At 45.4% G+C, this 18,555-nt stretch overlaps 1 protein-coding gene across 1 annotated transcript in view; it reads right to left on the bottom strand.

The window, feature by feature from the left end:
- The window catches only part of plxnb1b (plexin b1b), a 135,867-nt gene that overhangs the window by 58,308 nt on the left and 59,004 nt on the right, over positions 1 to 18,555 (bottom strand). Inside the window, 3 exon segments of the mRNA XM_034082633.2 lie at positions 2,886 to 3,068; positions 5,034 to 6,204; positions 8,316 to 8,401. Of these exon segments, the coding sequence (XP_033938524.1) occupies positions 2,886 to 3,068; positions 5,034 to 6,194 (1,344 nt within the window). The 5' untranslated portion in view covers positions 6,195 to 6,204; positions 8,316 to 8,401.

Raw genomic sequence — 18,555 nt, forward strand, 5'->3', positions numbered from 1 at the left:
ACAAGTACGGAGCTCCGTGCTCTGGCTTGGTGTTAGGCTGCCTCTGTGACCAATCTGTGGAGAAATACATTAATGGCCATCATTGTGCTGTTTCTGCATGTGCAGGAGGCCTCTGCCGCAGGAGGCCTCTGCCACAGGCCACCATTGACAAAAAAGGACACAAAGAGCAGACTGTGTGGAGGTGAGCTCTCAGTAAACTCCTCGTTTCAAGGGGCCGACCCCGACTCACCACTTAGTCCAGGAGCTAATCATCTAAGTATATATATATAAACAAGCACAACTCCCGTGTGCTTGTTTGCTTCCCAACTGTTACACATGCTCAGCTGACCTTTTCTATTCTGTTCTCTCTTTGATTGGCTCTGATTTCCTTCTAGAGCAGGACATTCCTCGTCTCCTTCACTGAGACTCTTTCTGACCCCGCAGAGACACGGCCGTGCATGACCCCCCGACAGCCATGTTGAGGACGATGTCATTTCAAAGGAGCTTCACATGATCCAGCCACTCTGAGGGGACGCTCCCAGGCTACCCACCATGAGGGACAGACCGTACTGTTCAGCATGCGGCCACCAGGGACGCCCTAGAGCACAGGGTCAGCTTCTGTTACACAGGGAGAGGTTACAATGTACTACTTCCTGTGTTCCATAATGGCACTAAACCACAAAAAAGCAATATTGTCCACTCTCACTTCCATAATGGCGGTTGGTGCCAACCAAAATCTAATTTGATAGACTTTAAAAAGACTGAATCCATTAGTACTGATTTACATTTGGTGTGACCAGGTGTCGCTTACTGAAAGAAAAACACCTCAAAGAAATATAAACCAAAAAGATGCAACATTTATATAAATAAAATAAGGTAAATATAGTGTGAGAGGTAGGTTAAGAAACTTTAGCATTCAAATATCTGCCAACAATATCTTAGTACATTTTCCTCCTAAATACACCAAGCATTTTTAACACGCAGGTCAAGTGGCCTCTAAATCCAGCATAATTCATATAACACATCATAAGGCAAGGGTCAAAGAACCGTGCTCCACTTGGAACACCATAGGCACCGACTGACCAGGCTCGGATGTTTCTTTCAGAGGTCAATGTTCTGATCGTTATCTGAATGTTCAATTCTTGAGTCTACCACAATGTGAGTCAGCGCTCTGCTCCTGACATCACGTCTGGCTCGCCGAGTTCCTCCTGCCAGCCTGTGCACACGGAGTCTGTTGAATGGCTCGTGAATGCAGAGCAGCGTGGAGGGGACCGTGTGGAGTTCATGTGGATGTCTGCTGTGTGGTCTGTTACTCAAACTCTAAATGCTGATAAATGCATTCATATATCACCTTATTTGCTTTTCTACCACTCAAATGCATACACTGATCTTATCTAAAGCTTTCACACACACACACACACACACACACACACACACACACACACACACACACACACACACGGTTAAGCACCTCCACCCAAGTAGGCCAGAATATTACTTCATATCTCCAGCAATAACAGACTCGGCATAACATCACAGTAGTGTGTGTGTGTGTGTGTGTGTGTGTGTGTGTGTGTGTGTGTGTGTGTGTGTGTGTGTGTGTGTGTGTGTGTGTGTGTGTGTGTGTGTGTGTGTGTGTGTGGCAACAAACTGGAATGCAAGCTGACAAACTGGGTGTTTCTCGATGTCGGGGAGGCTTGCTTGGTAGCATATGTAGGTCTACTAGTCAGGTCCTTCAGAAGCGAGGCAAGAATCCTTCCTAACGTCGGAAAACGAAGAATTGTGGAACAGGCTAACAGGTGTGCGCCATATGCGAGGCCCCGCGTTAAATGGAGCGCGATTTCCGCAAAATATTTGGAAATTGGTCCGTGCGCAAAGCATTGTGGGGATTTTAAGACCGCGGAGTCTACACATGTGCAGCCTCGAAATTTCCCGCAACGAAGCACGCCAGCCTCGGTAGAATTCCAAGTATCCTGGACATTGGAACAGTCCTTCGGCGGGACTCGATGACGTAGTATCCTTGAAATAGTGGCTCTGGAGGAACCTTCCTCGACATTGAGAAACACCCCCGTCTGTGCAAGTCTTACACCCACAGATTGTGATTTGATTGGGGTCTTACAATCACAACAATACGAGCAGACACACTTCGACCATGACTTTAAGTAGCATGGGAACACTGGAGTCGTTGTCTTCTTTGTTAACAACCGCCATTGCAGCTGAAAATGTATCCGTCGTGACTCCGTCACAAATCATGTTCCCAGACGAGCTGATGTATTGAAGTGTTGTAGCCAAAGGTTACGAGTTACGAATGTTAGAAAATAACGAGGAGGCTTGTTTTTCCAAACCAAGAAGGCAAACCCATATTCTGCCACATTAGGACTGCATGACATATCACTTCAGCACCAACATGTTTGCTTTCATCATCAATTATATCCATGTCACCATAGCATATGAAGCGCACCATTGTTCTTAATGTTGCTGACACAGTGGACAAGATTCATTCATTACGTTTTATCATTTACAAAATATAGGGTACAACTATTCTTCTTCTTATTGCATAACATGTATATTTTAGGCACACAGCTACACTCCTTACATTTTCTAAATTAAAGCCCCATGGCAACTAAAAATCATAATATTAAAAATCATAATTGATCATAAACGTGCGACGATAAGTCAACTTATCGCCAGAACTGACGACTATTGGTGCGATAGAAACATCTTCAGCCGAGGGCAGCTCCTTGGGCCCAATTACCACACTTCACTTCATTGCAAGACAAATACATGGATTTGATAATATTACAGATTTTCGGAGCATGAACATTGTGGGAAATATTGAGGGAAAAGTATACAACTCAACAAAATATAAAACTAATACGGTGATATAAAGTGAGATCTCAAGTTACCTTGTGCAGGTTCCCTTTGGAGTCTCCCAGGAAGGCGATGGTATGTCCCGCCCTCACGCTGACAGCCACAGCCGTGAGACGGGCGGACGGACTGTCCAATATGGTCTCTGCTTCCACGGCCGTCCTGCTGGCCATGGGGCTGGGGGTGTGGTCCGAGCCGCAGGGGTACGCTTCCAGAGTGTTCTGATAGAGGAACACAGGTTAGATAACAAAACAATATATAAAACGCATCCTATACCAAATGGAATGTAAACAAACGATGACTTGATTGTGGGGAGAAGCCCCTTTAAGTCATTTGTTTTCAAATGTTCAGCATGAAAGTCAGTGGCCAAAAATAAAACCGCAGTGTTTTCACTGTGGTTATTAAAACCCTGCCGAGTGTATTGTGGCCGGGTTAGGGTTTGACATGTACTTCCTGCCTTACAGCTTACAGACCATTTGTTTTTGCTCCCCCAGTCTGGCAGGAGGGAGTCTTTGCTCTGGCTGCAGGCCGTGTTGTTTTTTGTTCCGGGCAAGTCGAGGCAATGAACTTGAGAGCTGAGCCTGTTGAAGGCTCTTGTTTTGAGAGATTGCATGAAGATGGCCGGCGTGTGGCTATGAATGGATCTTAGGTAACGGAGACTATTGATATGCAGCAGGAAACTGTTCACCATCAAACTGCTGTAATAGCAAAGTGTCCACATGTTGGTGCATATTGATAACGTTTATAGAGCCGTTTAGTCCGTAGTATGGGAACCTAACCATTAGGAGAGAACACACAAGGGTGACTTGCATGCTAAGAATAGCCTAAGTGACATTTTGACTTCTAAAATAGTTATGAAGTGCGGTGTGGGAACAGGGCCGCTGAGCGTGACACACACACACACACACACACACACACACACACACACACACACACACACACACACACACACACACACACACACACACACACACACACACACACACACACACACACACACACACACACACACACACAGTAACAAGCGGGAGGGAGTCGGATAACAAAACAAGGGTCCCCGAGTTGCATTTAGGCCACTAATATCTTCTGAGTCCTGAATCCTGACCACCAATAACAAAGCATGTTGCACACGGCTCAGCGGTTGCGTGAGAGCCTGTCCTCGGTGCAGATGGGCTGTCCTGGCACCGTGAACAGGGATGATGAAGCTGCTTCGCTGTTTGTGTGCACGGATCCAAGAGCTTTCAAGTCTTAATGACACTGGAAATCTCTCTGCAGATCCAAGTATTTCATAACAGCCTCCTCTTTGTTTTGATTCCCTTTTTTACTTTCAAAAGCTTAGCATTCCTGTCCACTTGCTAGCTCCCATTCTCATACTCTTTCCCTCCTGCCCTGCTGTTCATCTGTATCCCCTCATTAATGTGTGTGTCTCTTTCTCCTTCAGAGCCGTGCCCTGTCTTTATCCGTCCTTGTTAAACATTACCCTCAACCCCACCCCACTAAGCATGGCTAATGCCGCCGATCGATGGCTCCCTGTCCAGCAATCCTATTAAATGACACTACCTTCTCCCCTACAGCCAATCAGTGTGCGGCTGCACAGGTGGAGGGGTCAGTGCTGCTATGTGTCCTAAACCCGGGAGGATGTGCTAACCCAATGGGCATTCAAATGCAGTTTACATGCAGAATTCATGTGTACATGAACACGGCATATAAAGACAGGATTCCCAGAGTTCCTCCAATCACAGGGTCAATCTAATGAGGTCCCTCCTCCACAGCATTACGACTGGCTGCTACGAAGAGTCAGATACAAGTCATCCTCACTGATACCAATGACACGTTGCTGGAATTGGAAAGATGAACGGCACAAGATTGTTTTTGGGTTCGTAATCAAAGGGGAAAACCACTCTAAAAAAGTAATAATGATGTTTATCTTCAAAACATAGATATCTCAAAACCCTAATTGTGTTCACGGTTTGAATGCTGCCAGGGAAGACAACTTATTTGTCTTTATTTTAATTGTATTACTAATGTGTGCTAATGTATTATTATCTACCTTTTTTACCTGCCGTGTCACGTTTGATGTATTGCTGTAAATGTCCCGCTGCTGGACTAATAAATGAGCTCTCATTTCTGATTTCTAACAACCGAATGACAGCCAACACAGAGACAAGCATTCCATCCAGACTCACCTCTGGCAGGTTGGCACAGTTGGATTTGACTTCATACTCGATGTAGGCTGCCTCCAGTCCCAATTCTTTACCCATCTGTGTGTAGCACAAGTCTCTGGTGGAGTTAATCCTGAGGTCCACATCTTCCAGGTTAAACATGCAGAGGGCAGAGTCCTCACTTGGTTGACTAGATGAAGCCGAACGAGTGGAGAAGACACCAAGAAGAACTTCTGATCCCTGACTGTCTGTACCGTCCTGGGTGATCCCGAGCTGGACAGCTTGCAAGAGGTTGTAAACTTTCCCTGCCCTGGAACGGCATGTCAAGGGAACTTCCACGTATGAGTAATAGGCCTGGTCGTCCAAACAGACACGGGACACGTAGGTGCGGTACTCGCGTGACTGTGACTTTAGGTCCCGCCTGTAGAAGAGGAAGTACACGTGGTGACGGTGGGCAAAGGATGCTACAAAATGATGGTCGTATTCTGAGAGACGGCCAGCCACAGCCAACTTAGCGGTCTCCTCGTAAGAGAAGACTGAACCCTGGGCAAGGTTTCGTGTGGAAATGGGTGGGTGGCTGCTCGTGTAACCCCGCCCCACAAACAGTACTGGCTGCCTATCAGGATGAGAGCGAACAACCAGTCCCACAGTGCTGACGTTTGGGTGGTTAGCTGCTACGTATTGAGTATCTACTGGCCTCTCTGTAGAGAAAAGTACCAGATTCACTGAGTCCAGACTTCGTTTCTGGCAGATCCCTTGGTTGACGCTCCCACAGGTAATAAGTTCCATGGAGTACGGGTCCACCAGCAGGAGCTTGTTGTGGTTGCTGGTGAGCTTAGCCTGAGGGCAGTTGCTGTCGGTTACAGGAGGTAAGCAGTCCCTGCTGTCTATGACAGGTCCCGTGTCCTCCTGAAGTACAGGTCGCAGGAATCGATCCAACTGGAACAGGTGATCCCGGGCCCCGATGTAGACCAGACCCACAATAGGGTCTGGATGCAGGGCCAAGTGCTCGAACAGAGTGTCATTCCTGATGAAGGTGGGATAAAGACTGGAGGGGGAAGAGTCTGATGCTTCAACAACACCTCTAGGTACTGAGATGAAGGGCCAGCCGGCGGCTAGCAGCAGGAGAGTCAGCAGTGTTTGGACTGCTAACACCGAAAGACGACACCCCATCCCAGGAGGCATGGCAGCAGAGCTAAGGGACAGAAGAGAGGACAGGATGTCAAAGAGATGTCGCTGTTCACTACAAAAAGGGGTTTTTATGGATGGTTTCCATGTCAGAGCCCCAAACTGATGCTATGGATCCCAATACAATCAGACATTTTGTTGCAGAAACAGTTTCTTGTTGAATTATTATTCATTTCTGTTTCGATTATTTATATTGTGCCAGAGTCTCACTTAACGCCACTCCACAACAGTATAGTGTTTTTTGACCTTGTCCTTCATGCTGTGTTCCTATAACTCAGGGGTGGGGAACCTCCGGCCCCCGGGCCGTATATACGGCCCGCGAAACCATTTGGTACGGCCTTCGAGGTAATTTATAAACACACGCAAAAAAGAAAAAAATTAAAGAAATCTAGACCGCAAAATAATTAAACAAGTGAGTGCCTGTTTTTCCTGGCCAATGTCAGGGTCCTTGAACACAACACAAGCCTAACGTGTCATCACGTGGTATATGTCTCGTCTGACAGGGGTGTAGTTCTGACGGGGAGCACCAGAACGCAGCTCCGCTCCGGCACTTCCAAAAATGGCAGTACCCATAAGGAGCCGTACACATGCTGCAGTTTCTGCCTGGCTGTGTCTTAGTTGAAAGCCCAGTGGCGATCTGTCATACTGATCATACAGTCAATAACTTTGTTGTAATTAGCATCTGGTTAGCTAGCTATGCTAACGAATATAAGAAGCTTTTTCTCCAACCAGTGAGGTAAAGGCACATCTTTATATGATCATTATAGTTATCAAAAAACAAGAGAATAAAGTAAACGGGTATAAAATACTATATGACAGTAAAAAAAAGTTGTTATTAATAAAGAAGAATACAGTTTGAAAGGAGAGTGATTTGTAAAATATCCATAAAGAAAAAGAAAATCTGCTTACAGGTCTGTTTCATCTGGTTGTTGAGAGATGTGTCCATAGATCTCCTAATGTTGCTCTCAAAGTGCACCAGATTGATGCTTTTAACTTCAACATTTAAAAACAAATCTTCCCGGGGGAACATGCCCCCGGACCCCCCTAGAGGAGGTTAGGCCCCCCACACTTAAATCATGTTCACATGGATAGGAGTCTAAATACATTTGCACACATCTTGTGTCCATATCTTTCTGTTTGGGTGGTCATGCCACACCGTGCCCATGCATGCGCGAGTCATGGTGAGATATCTGGATTAAGACGTTGCTTTTTCTTTGCACAGCATGAAAGAAAGGTGAAATGAGTGGGCTGTGATTTTTGTATTTTTAAGCAGAGGTCAATAATTTGTACGGCTCTCGGAGGATGTTGAAAACATTGAAATGGCCCTTGAGAGGAAAAAGGTTCCCCACCCCTGCTATAACTAGTTATCTAATGCTGGCCTCGAACCCCTCCCTGCTGGGGCCTTTTGTCAATGCCTCATTAGGCAATTAAAGTGTCATGAACTCTGAGAGATATGGTAGATAACATGCTGGACTCAACCAATCATAATCTACCGTTGTACGTGACCCGTTTAAGGCTCATTGTAAGCAGGCAGGAAATACCAGACAGTACAAAAGACATCATTCCTCATTATAGCTATGCGTGGTTAAAGTCCCTGTGAGCTTAGAAGTCAACAACATACAGTCAAGCTAGGCAAGGCAATGGTGGGTGGATTACACCAGACGTTATCAGGAGAATAACATCTGGCATTTAGTAAAAAAAAGAAAAAAATAACAGAATCACTTGAGTTTCTATAGAGAAAGTCTGGTAGATAAAGCCTCTAAACTGAGAGATATAAAACCAAACTGATGGATCTACTTCACCTAACCCAACAATCCAGGTAACAAAAAGGTACCAGTGTATTCAGTCTCTATAATGCACTGACCAGTACATGGGCGAAGCAAACTTATCCACTTTCACTAAGTGGTCCTAGAAAAAGGGTACCAACTTGTACTTTTGACCTTTTTGATCCGTCTGTTCTTTCTGCAGATTCACAGTGTAAGAATAACTAATTAAACGAAGACAAGAAGACATTCTTTTTTGTAACTATGCCTAAACCAATTGACATCCAACTAAAAAGACCTCTGGAGGATACCTCAAGCTAAGTAATTAGGTCAATCTGGGACATTGGATCCTCACCATTGGTTTCCAGCCCTGTCTCACAGAGGCATGTCCCCTCTTGACCACCCAGCAACTTGGCTTAAACACATCCTTCTGAACACAACCTGCAGAAAAGGGGAAGGACAATATACATCAGCACAAATCTTTTGGATACTCAGTGGCAATTTAAAAGAGACGGCATTTGATTAAGGGTCACACAAGAAAATATTGTTGGTAGTTATGAACTGAAATGGCTAACTTTAGCTAACCGCACATTGACGACAGAACTCCATTACAAAAGCATTTGCAAAGTGCCACTATTTGCCATGCAGCAATTAGCTTTGTTCATACATTCATGAAAACATAGATATCAAAAACGATATTACATTTCCCCAGGGCAATACTTTGGGCAGCTATATCCTATGCTAAGACCCCAGGTGTGATATCAAGCAGCAAGTGCAGAGATGAAAAACCTCGGCCTTGAAGACATTACCACAAGCCTGAGTGCTTGCTACAAACACAGACCCCAATGGTCCAACACTTTGTATTTTCCTTTGCCTCTCTGCAGTCCACTAAGAGTCGTGGGAAGCTTGGAGCCATTGCAATTCCTGTCAGACCTGTGTGTGACTGACTACATCCGTTTTTGCGTGTAAAAGCCCCTCAGCAGAGGCCAAGTCGAGTAGTGTCAGTCCAAGAGGGCTTTCAGTGCCGCACACACTCTGTACCCGCATTCAATCCTCCCTCATTGCTAGGATACAGGGGACAAAACCCTCGGAGTCCCTGCCAGGTAAACAAGTTGCTGGGAGGTCAAAGAAGATGGCATGAGAACCTTTGAGCACTTGAACCTCTTGGTTCGCTGTTTCTTTGTGAAATACTATAATATTAAACCGTGAGTTATGACACTTCATTCATATTTCACTCCATATACAGTAAATCCTCCTCTTCCCCTCCCTTTTATCTCCCTCTTTTTCCTATCCACCTCTCCTCCTCCTCCGCCTCCTCCCAACACCTTCACTGGTACAGAAGCAGGATTATCTCCTACGAGTTCAGGCAGATCTCCAGTAGGCTTATCCAAAGGGAGGTTGGGAAGAAAAGACACGCACACACACACACACACACACACACACACACACACACACACACACACACACACACACACACACACACACACTTTGTTGTGGCATCTCCTGTATGTGGGAATGGGGGTAAAGGCATGGCACAATGCCAACAATGAAACTCAAGGACACACAAAACAATATACCAGAGCACATTAAGTATGATCAGTGTGAGAACACGTTTTAGAGAGTACTTGTCCATGGACCAGTGAGTTTGGAAATGTACTTGTCCGAATACATTTTTATGGACAAAAATTGGGGCCACTGGAATCTTCTTCTTCCCCATCGTATTTTACATTTTCCCACGGTTTTTTAAACGGGCAGAGCCGTAACTTACGGCTCCTCTGAGTCCCCACGAGTCTGCTGCAGGAAGCTTCACTGATCCCCCTCCCCTGAGCCAAACGATGAGCCAAAGGATAACTTCTGGAAGCTATAGGGTAGGCAGACGGACTGGGGTACGTTGTAATGTTATTTTACATGTTATAAGTAGAGTGACGCAATGTATAGTTTTAATGTGTACGTCACACCAGGTGTAGGACTCAAAGGACTCGGGTTAACGGAGAGGGGAGACTCGTCACGACCCGGGTTAATGATCCGGATGAATCCGGACTCGCCCATCTCTAAAGCAGAACCGAAACTAACATTTCTAAACGAACAATGGCGGACACGTACAATTTGCGAATGAGTTCTGCCTTTTGTAAACTGAATTTATCAATAACAAGTCAATTGAAAGATCTACTGTCCGATATTGTAAATAACACGTCCCGGACGGTGGGACGCATACCTTTTCGCAGACTGATGATCATCGTTATCTATATCATTTCAGTGGCAATTAAGTATAAAACTCACTTCCTTGCAAATGTTTGTTTGTTTACTCAATGATACCAATGACCACACCTCCATTCATCAAATCCAAAGCACAAGAAAGACTTGCTCCTCTGACCCTCCGGGGGGGAGGGAGTCGTCAGCCCTGCACTCTGGTCAGTGTGACGGCTCTCAGCAGAGATGTGCTTACAGTCCTGTGCAGATGGTCCTGAGAGAGCACCAACCCAGAGCCCCACGGAGCGGAGGCAGGAAGGACTTCAAGACGCCTAAGAGAAACAGAGCTTCCTCCTCTCGGGCAGAGTCAGATTTGAGCTGGACTTGTCTTTCCAATAACTCTCCAAACCTGCATGCTTTCGCTCTGCTCACCTAAGAGCAACAGTCCACTCAAGTGCTCATCCATCTTAATTTGCCGAAAGCTGCCAGTCAAAAACTAGAGTTCACTGGAGAACCATAACTCTGGCCCGATGTCAGCTGGAGAGGTTTCTCTTTCCCGCAGCGAATGATCCAATAAGGCTCAACTTCATTCACATTGTGAGACACATGAGAACAAGAGAATGGATTTCTGATTCAATTCTGTGATGGTACAAATCTCATTTCCCCTCTGGTGACTCTAAAAGGCTAAAGGTGTGGGTTTGATGTGATGAGAGAGCAGGAAGTGTGGGATAGGAATTGCCTTTATCTAAATGTTCCTTTAGGTAATGGACTTCAGCTTGTTCCAGCACTTTCTGCAGAAACAGGACGTTTCTATGATACAGTCGGCGTTCCAACAAAACACCAGAGAGTTTGACAAATAGAACAAGATTGTGAGCGTTCCTAAAACAACTACAATGTATTCCATCTGATAAGCAACTAAATATAGCCTTCCTGGATTTCAATGTTTAAGCACTAGAAGAAACGAGCCCCTCCCAACACGGCACCATCATTCGAACACTTTAGACACGCCGGGCTGGTTGTGGCTAATGCCATGGAAATGATTAAGTATGTGAAGTCTTGCCTCCATGTGTTTCTCTCCCACACCCTGCCTGAAACGCCTCCATTGGACACCTTTGTTGACTTCTGTGACATAGTGACATCACTAGGTTACACTCGCCCTACTATTCAATATATATATTATTGAATAGTGTCAATGTGTTGGAGTGCCATTATAGCCAGGGGTGCACATAACTGGTACGCAGGTACGCATGCGCGGCAACAATCTGAAACGCGTACCGTCACTTGTGTCACAAAGCGCTTTGCGTACCGACGTACTTGTGAAGCTTTTCCAGAAGGCGGTTAGATCACCGGACGACAGAGTCGGTCTCCGTGTGCACAGACAGGGCTGCTGTTAACGTCGGTCTGTACGACGGAACTGTGCCAAAACTACGCCAACCGGCTGCGGAGGGAGACTCCCCCCTTCACTGGAGAACTGCGCTAAAACAGCTGATCACAACGTTCACACTCTGTGGTCACGAAGTACTCCACTGGCCCCCCCCCCCCCATCGACTTTCCTGAAGTACTCCACTAGCACCCCCCCTCCCGTTGACGTTCGCGATATAGAGGGCTTCATCAAATCACTTTGAGTGCAGCCAGAAGAGTACCACACCCTGACTCCAGGCCCTCATCGGAGTGCCTCACTGAGAAAGTTGTGTGCACCCCTGATTATAGCACTCCAACACATTACAGGTAAAGGTGCAGGACATCTCCAAGCGGCTGACCAATCCCAACAGAGCCGGCCAGCTAACCAATCAGAGCAGACTGGGCTCTGGTTTCAGACAGAGGGTGAAGAGAGGTGCTGCAGCATGAGAACAATAAAGAGCTTTTGGAACATGAAAGCAGATATCCATCCAGTCCTCCAGATGACAGCATGTGTTCCCGTAAGGAGAGAGGGCCTCAGAGTGAAGGCAGGTGAACGGCTTCAACAGAGCTGTATGCCTAACTGGTGCATTACTGAGACACATGTAACCTGTAGTGGATGATCAGGACCAGCAGAGTCAGATCCTTCTTCCCCTAAAGCTACCCAGCCCGACCCACCACACATGGACTGGAGCCCGACCCACCACACATGGACTGGAGCCTGAGCTGCGGCCAAAGGACTCCAACACAACGGAGCATTCCTGAGAGGCACATTCAATTGAGCCATCGTCCGCTTCACCGAGTCCAGCCTTTCACTCATTCTCAACTCAACTATCCTATATGCTGGAGGAGGACAACAGCAGGCAGGGCACCGAGCGTTTTGAAGGGAAACACTGGCAGAGTGACATTGGTGGATAGAAACAGGGCTGCAGGAAGACAATGGTGAAAGGGGGAGACAGGGGTGTGAGGGAGAGGGGGGATACAGCAAGGGGAATGGTCACAAACAAGTGCTCGCAAGCCTCAATGCTCACTGAGTGCTGATGGAATGTGACTAATGATAATAAGCGAGGGAGAGAGAAAGAGAGAGGGAGGGAGGGAGGAGTTGGGGGCTGTAATTCCAGCAGCTACCCACAATGCCCCATTCAACACCCTCATTCACAGTATGAGGGGGAGGGGAAATGAAGCAAGTTTCTAATTAGTGACATGATTGGGAGTACACACACACACACACACACACACACACACACACACACACACACACACACACACACACACACACACACACACACACACACACACACACACACACACACACACACACACACACAAACACACACACACACACACACACACACACACACACACACACACACACACACACACACACACACACACACACACACACACACACACACACACACACACACACACACACACAGTAGGTTGACTTTAACAAAGACAAATTGAGTAAGCAAACATTGTTTTGATCACTGAAACAAGATTAGAAATGTTTTCCAGCTACTTTATAATAATGACTAACCCTAGCAGTGGGCGCCACGCAAAGATGCCTCCAAAGGCCAATGCAGGACGATCAACGCAGTGAAGAACCCCAGTCACAGCTGAAGGCGATAGGCCATAGGGGCCATGGTAGGGCCACATGGAGGAAGCAGCTGCTTTCCAAAAGCACACCACTGCCCTCCTGCACTTTGCCAAAGAGCACTTCAGCTCCGCATAACGCTACTGGGACACGCTCTGTAGTCGGATTGAACTAAGGCTGAATTAAAGGGGAACAACACGCAGCGCTTTGTATGGCAGGGAAAAGGCACTGCACACCAAACAATGACATCATCCCAAAGAAGACATTCTGTGGAGGGAGCATCATGATTGGCTGCTCTGCTGACTCGGGGCCTGGACGGTTTACCATCATCAAAATAAAGGATGACTATCTGAGTGTGGTCCATGTGGCAGACTGTAAATCCTTCTGACCTTCTGCTTCACAAAACACATGTGTAGGAAGATTGTGAGTTAGTATTCCAATGAGTTACTGTACGAATGTCTGCCCGGCTGACAAGAAGCTATTTATAGAGAAACCCCTAACAATTGCCGAACACATTCCTCCTCGGCAGATGAACTTCAGAAAGGGGGGTGAGGAGGGGGAGGGTGGAAAATCGTCCTGCGCTCTCTTCCGGAAAAACTCCTTCCAGAAATTAAAACATTAAAGTCCCCCAGGTTCCCTTAATCAGGTCCTTTTAAGGAAGTCCCTGGATGACATGCCAGTGGGCTCTCTGGACAGGTCTCAGTGGACACAGCAGAGCTGGGTGGGCAGAGGGAGTTCCCGTGGGTGGTACATGTTATGGCCCTCAAGAAATCACCCTGGGGTGACAGAGGCCTGGAGACAAGACCAGACGGATATCCGGATCTCAGGGATCACCTCTAATAATAATAATAATTCCTTGCATTTATTATAGCGCTTTTCCAGATGCTCAAAGCGCTTTACAGATACACATTACACATATGTGTTATACATGCAATGGTCACTGTGGACAATACCCACAGGAGCAAGTCCGGGTGAAGTGTCTTGCCCACGGACACAACGGCCTGACGCAGTGGCGGCAGGAGCGGGTTTCGAACTGGAGTTCCCCAGCACCCCCCTTGATCTGATGATCAGATGCACAGCCCACTGCGCCACCGTTTCCCAAGATCCCACCTCTACGCATTGCTAGGACTTTATCTTTGACCGACGTGTGCATACGTCTCCTGCCCACCCACCCCTGCTGCTCTCTGTGTGCAGGCTGCTGAGGGCATCCACACAAAGACAATTCTCGCTTCATTTGAGCGGTTTGCTTTTTCCTCATTGTAATGTTTGCCTTGGCACCATCAAATATACTGAACCTCCAGGCTCTGGGACTTTCTTTGAAAAGACCCACTTACGCAAACACGGAAGAAACAAACAAAAATCAGACATAAGAAATGAGTAACAAGTCAATTAGTCCTTTGAGTGATGTCGCCATGACGAGGGGCAGCACACTGTGGTGGAAGGAGATGTGATGGGGCATACATGAGAGCAAGTAGCGGGTCATCAAACAGTCCCTGCTGCCGGACAGGAAGCTATTCCAGCTGCAGACTTCATCTGGATCGTCACTCTTATGCGGAGTGCAGGTGCACCTGCCGGCGCACAGCATAAAGTATCTGTTGTGGTGCAAGCAATAACTTCTCAATGCACTCAATGCTTCAGGGGAAGGTATAACTCTTCACACTGACATCATGTTGCTTTGAGACAAAGTCTTGGAGGTACCAGCGTTACCATTTACCACTCTGCACACTTCAGAGGCATGACTGAATATCATATGGGAAAAATCAAGTTGACTGTTTTTGTTCATTTTACAAACAGGGAATGTAAGTGATGTGCAGCAAAAGCAGCAGTCGCGTGAATGTGTTCAGTTATAATTATGGAAAGAATTAGGGGCGCATTGCTTCCGATAGGAAGCCACTGAACACTCTGGAGTAGGGCTGCACGGTATATCGTGCCATGACGATAATCGCGATATTCACATCGCGTGGACGTGCGATTCTTAAAAAAACAACTTGCGATATTAAGTAGGCAAATTAACTCAAACACGTCATGTTACAATTATTTTGCTGCTTGCGCGTCTCTCATGTCCCATGTAACTTCAGATCCAGACGTCCGTGACTAAAATCCTTCATCCGGTTGAATATAGTTAAAGAGATACCACTTGTATAGCATTACAGTTCAAGAAAGGATGGTTTGCGGAAAAACCCCGGTATTTTTTTCAATTCCTGTATTTTTCCATATCGCAGGGGAACGAAGTCGCAATGTCAGCTTTTCCAATATGGTGCAGCCCTACTCTGGAGTGATGGAAGAGAATAAAGTGAGCCGGCAGGCCACACACACATGTGGCCGTGTGAGAAAGTGAAAGAAAGTTATGTAGCAGACTAAATAGAATAAGAATGCAGTTATTCATTCAAAATAATTGAATTTGTACAAATAAAAAGACAATGTAATGTGATATTGAATTGCTTTGAAACAGTTCAAACTTCTTTATAAAGAGTAAATGAACAAAAAAACATCTACAGGAACATTAATACATGTGTGTGAAAGAACTCACTGCGGAGAACTGTGCCTAGTGCTGCGTACCGGTACGCCGAACCGGTACTGGACTTGTAAAAAGTTTCGGTTCAAGTCCGGTTAAAACCGGAACGTCAGGAACCGGTACTTGGACTCGCAAAAAAACTAGCACTTACGTATATTCTGGTGTCTGTGGTTATTTAAACATTCCCTGATAAACGTTATTCAGCGTCAATAAATGAGTGCTAATCCCAGTGTGCTCAGTGTACAACATCACATGTCATTTCACCTTCGATTTACGGTTTGAAAACGTAGAATTTCGCCACATGCTAATGCTAACCGGAAGTGAAGAATTTTCAGAATAAAAGTTTTAAATTAATAGTGTGAACTTTCGGTTTTTTCAGAATAAAAGTGATTTAAATTAGTGTTTTTAATTCAAAATTACGCCATATCAACATTGATTTTAATTTCTAACAGTATGTATTGTAGAGTTGTAGAAAATACATGGTGCACAGACAGTACAGTACACTCTGACTGTACAGTCACTAGAGTGTAGCCTATACTGTATATTAGGTGTGTAACAGTGTGATGCGTATAGTCTACTCTACACTCTACCTTTCAGCAACGTTTTAGGGATTTAGGCTCAGTCAGCTCAGGGACTGTTTGGTTACTTTAGTTTGGTAAATGAAATAAATGTTTGAACTTTGTAGTAGTTCACTGTAGTTGCTGTCATAAGTCATTTGTAGACTAAGTGGCACATTTGTACTTTGTAGAGAAATGTAGACACAAGTTGCAAGGGAGCACAATAAACCTGATGAGTTTGAATTTGAGTTGATTATGAGTTAATTTTCAATTGATAATTAGCTCACAATAAGTTCACTTTAGTTACTCACACAACTTGACACAAGCCATGGGTTCAGGTCCGGACTTATAAGTCCGGACCTGAACCTGAACCTCTGGACTTGAGTCCGGACCTGAACCTGAATGTGAGTCCAGGTACGCAGCACTAACTGTGCCGTCAATAAAGAACGTCATTTATCTTAGATCCTTTTTTGAAAAGGGATGATCTTTACTAGTTTCCACGTATTAGTCACGGTTCTATTCAGAAAACTAATATGAGTTGTGTGTACTGCACACAGCTATGATGTAACCTCCGCAAGACAGCGGCTTAGGGTAGAGGTGTGCGTGCGTGCGTGCGTGCGTGCGTGTGTGTGTGTGTGTGTGTGTGCGTGTGTGTGTGTAACATCCCATTGTTCGGGGCAGTGGTGGATGGCAGCTGTCCAACGGGACACTCACATTAACATAGGGTGGGGACACAGAGACCCACACACAGGCTATCATTAGCAACTTAGCACTAAACCCTCTCCTGGACTCTGTCGTTAGCGGCTTAAAGGTCTGAGAGGACGGCCAATATGACCAAAGACTTCAACAAAGACAGAACAGTGTCTCGTGTGTATTTTCTATCACACCTATCTCTCACTTTCACTCTATAATTTCACTCAACATTGGAATGATAATTTGCAATAAAAGCTCCTAAAATGAGAAAATACGGAGAATGACAATTTAATCTAAATGTTCTTCCGTTTGTTTTGTTGGAAGAAAATCTGTCATACGAGAACGCTGAGCACTGAACAACAGTAAACAAACAATTTGGGTGGAGTTTTGTTTAAATCATTTTCTCTTCCAGGTACTTTTGGGTGGCAATCTTTAAGATCCATGACGCTGGTCGAAACGGTACATTTCTCAGGATCATTTCTATACTTATGCTATAAATCAACACGTGCATAATATCCCTCAGGGGGAAAAGCTTGAGGTCTCTAAGGAGCAGACAGAAGCTCCAGTCTGACATCAGCTGTAATCATGCTCACAATGTAAAGTCACGGTGGAGCACCAACGTGCTGGGCCAATGTGAGCACACACTGTGTTGCAGAAATGATATGTTGGGTTTCTACATGCTGATTATGGCGGGGAGAAGTATGCACACATCGGAAAGAATGCAGAAACTCCTCTAACAGAGAGGAAAGTAGGGAGGTCAAAGGCTATTTTCTCCTGTTCCCTCACTGTTACCCAGCACGGCAGCAGCTGCTTCTACAGACTGAGAAACAGCACTTTACTCAGACCAGATTCTGAGTTGTGATGTTTAATGGTGAAACTCAGTGAAGCAGAAGTACAACACCATAAGAGTACAGTCCCTAATGCACCCTTCTATTCATATACACTGTGAGTCTGAGCCACAGCATTAACAGTCATACTGAAAGCAGTAAGTCCTTCATGGTCAGTCCGCCTCTCTCCGATATTCAGTGGCAGCTTCACAAGTCTTCACAGGTCGGGGGCATCAAAGGAACAGATTGTACCACCAGAGGTAGTGCTGCGTACCTGGACTCACATTCAGGTTCAGGTCCGGACTCAAGTCCAGAGGTTCAGGTTCAGGTCCGGACTTATAAGTCCGGACCTGAACCCATGGCTTGTGTCAAGTTGTGCGAGTAACTAAAGTGAACTTATTGTGAGCTAATTATCAATTGAAATTAACTCATAAACAACTGAAATTCAAACTCGTCAGGTTTATTGTGCTCCCTTCCAACTTGTGTCTACATTTCTCTAAAAAGTACAAATGTAAAAAAAACACTTTTTTCCACTTAGTCTACAAATGACTTATGACAGCAACTACAGTGAACTACTACAAAGTTCAATATAATAATAATGTTTACATTATACAGTACATACTACATACATAGTGATGTACATACATACTGTTAGAAATTAAAATCAATGTTGATATGGCGTAATTTTGAATTAAATACACTATTTAATTTAAATCAGTTTTATTCTGAAAATCCGGAAGTTCACACTATTTACTTAATACTTTTATTCTGAAAATTCTTCACTTCCGGTTATCATTAGCATGTGGGGAAATGCTACG

The sequence above is a fragment of the Pseudochaenichthys georgianus genome, chromosome 5 (assembly GCF_902827115.2).
Source record: "Pseudochaenichthys georgianus chromosome 5, fPseGeo1.2, whole genome shotgun sequence".
Classification (NCBI taxonomy): domain Eukaryota; kingdom Metazoa; phylum Chordata; class Actinopteri; order Perciformes; family Channichthyidae; genus Pseudochaenichthys; species Pseudochaenichthys georgianus.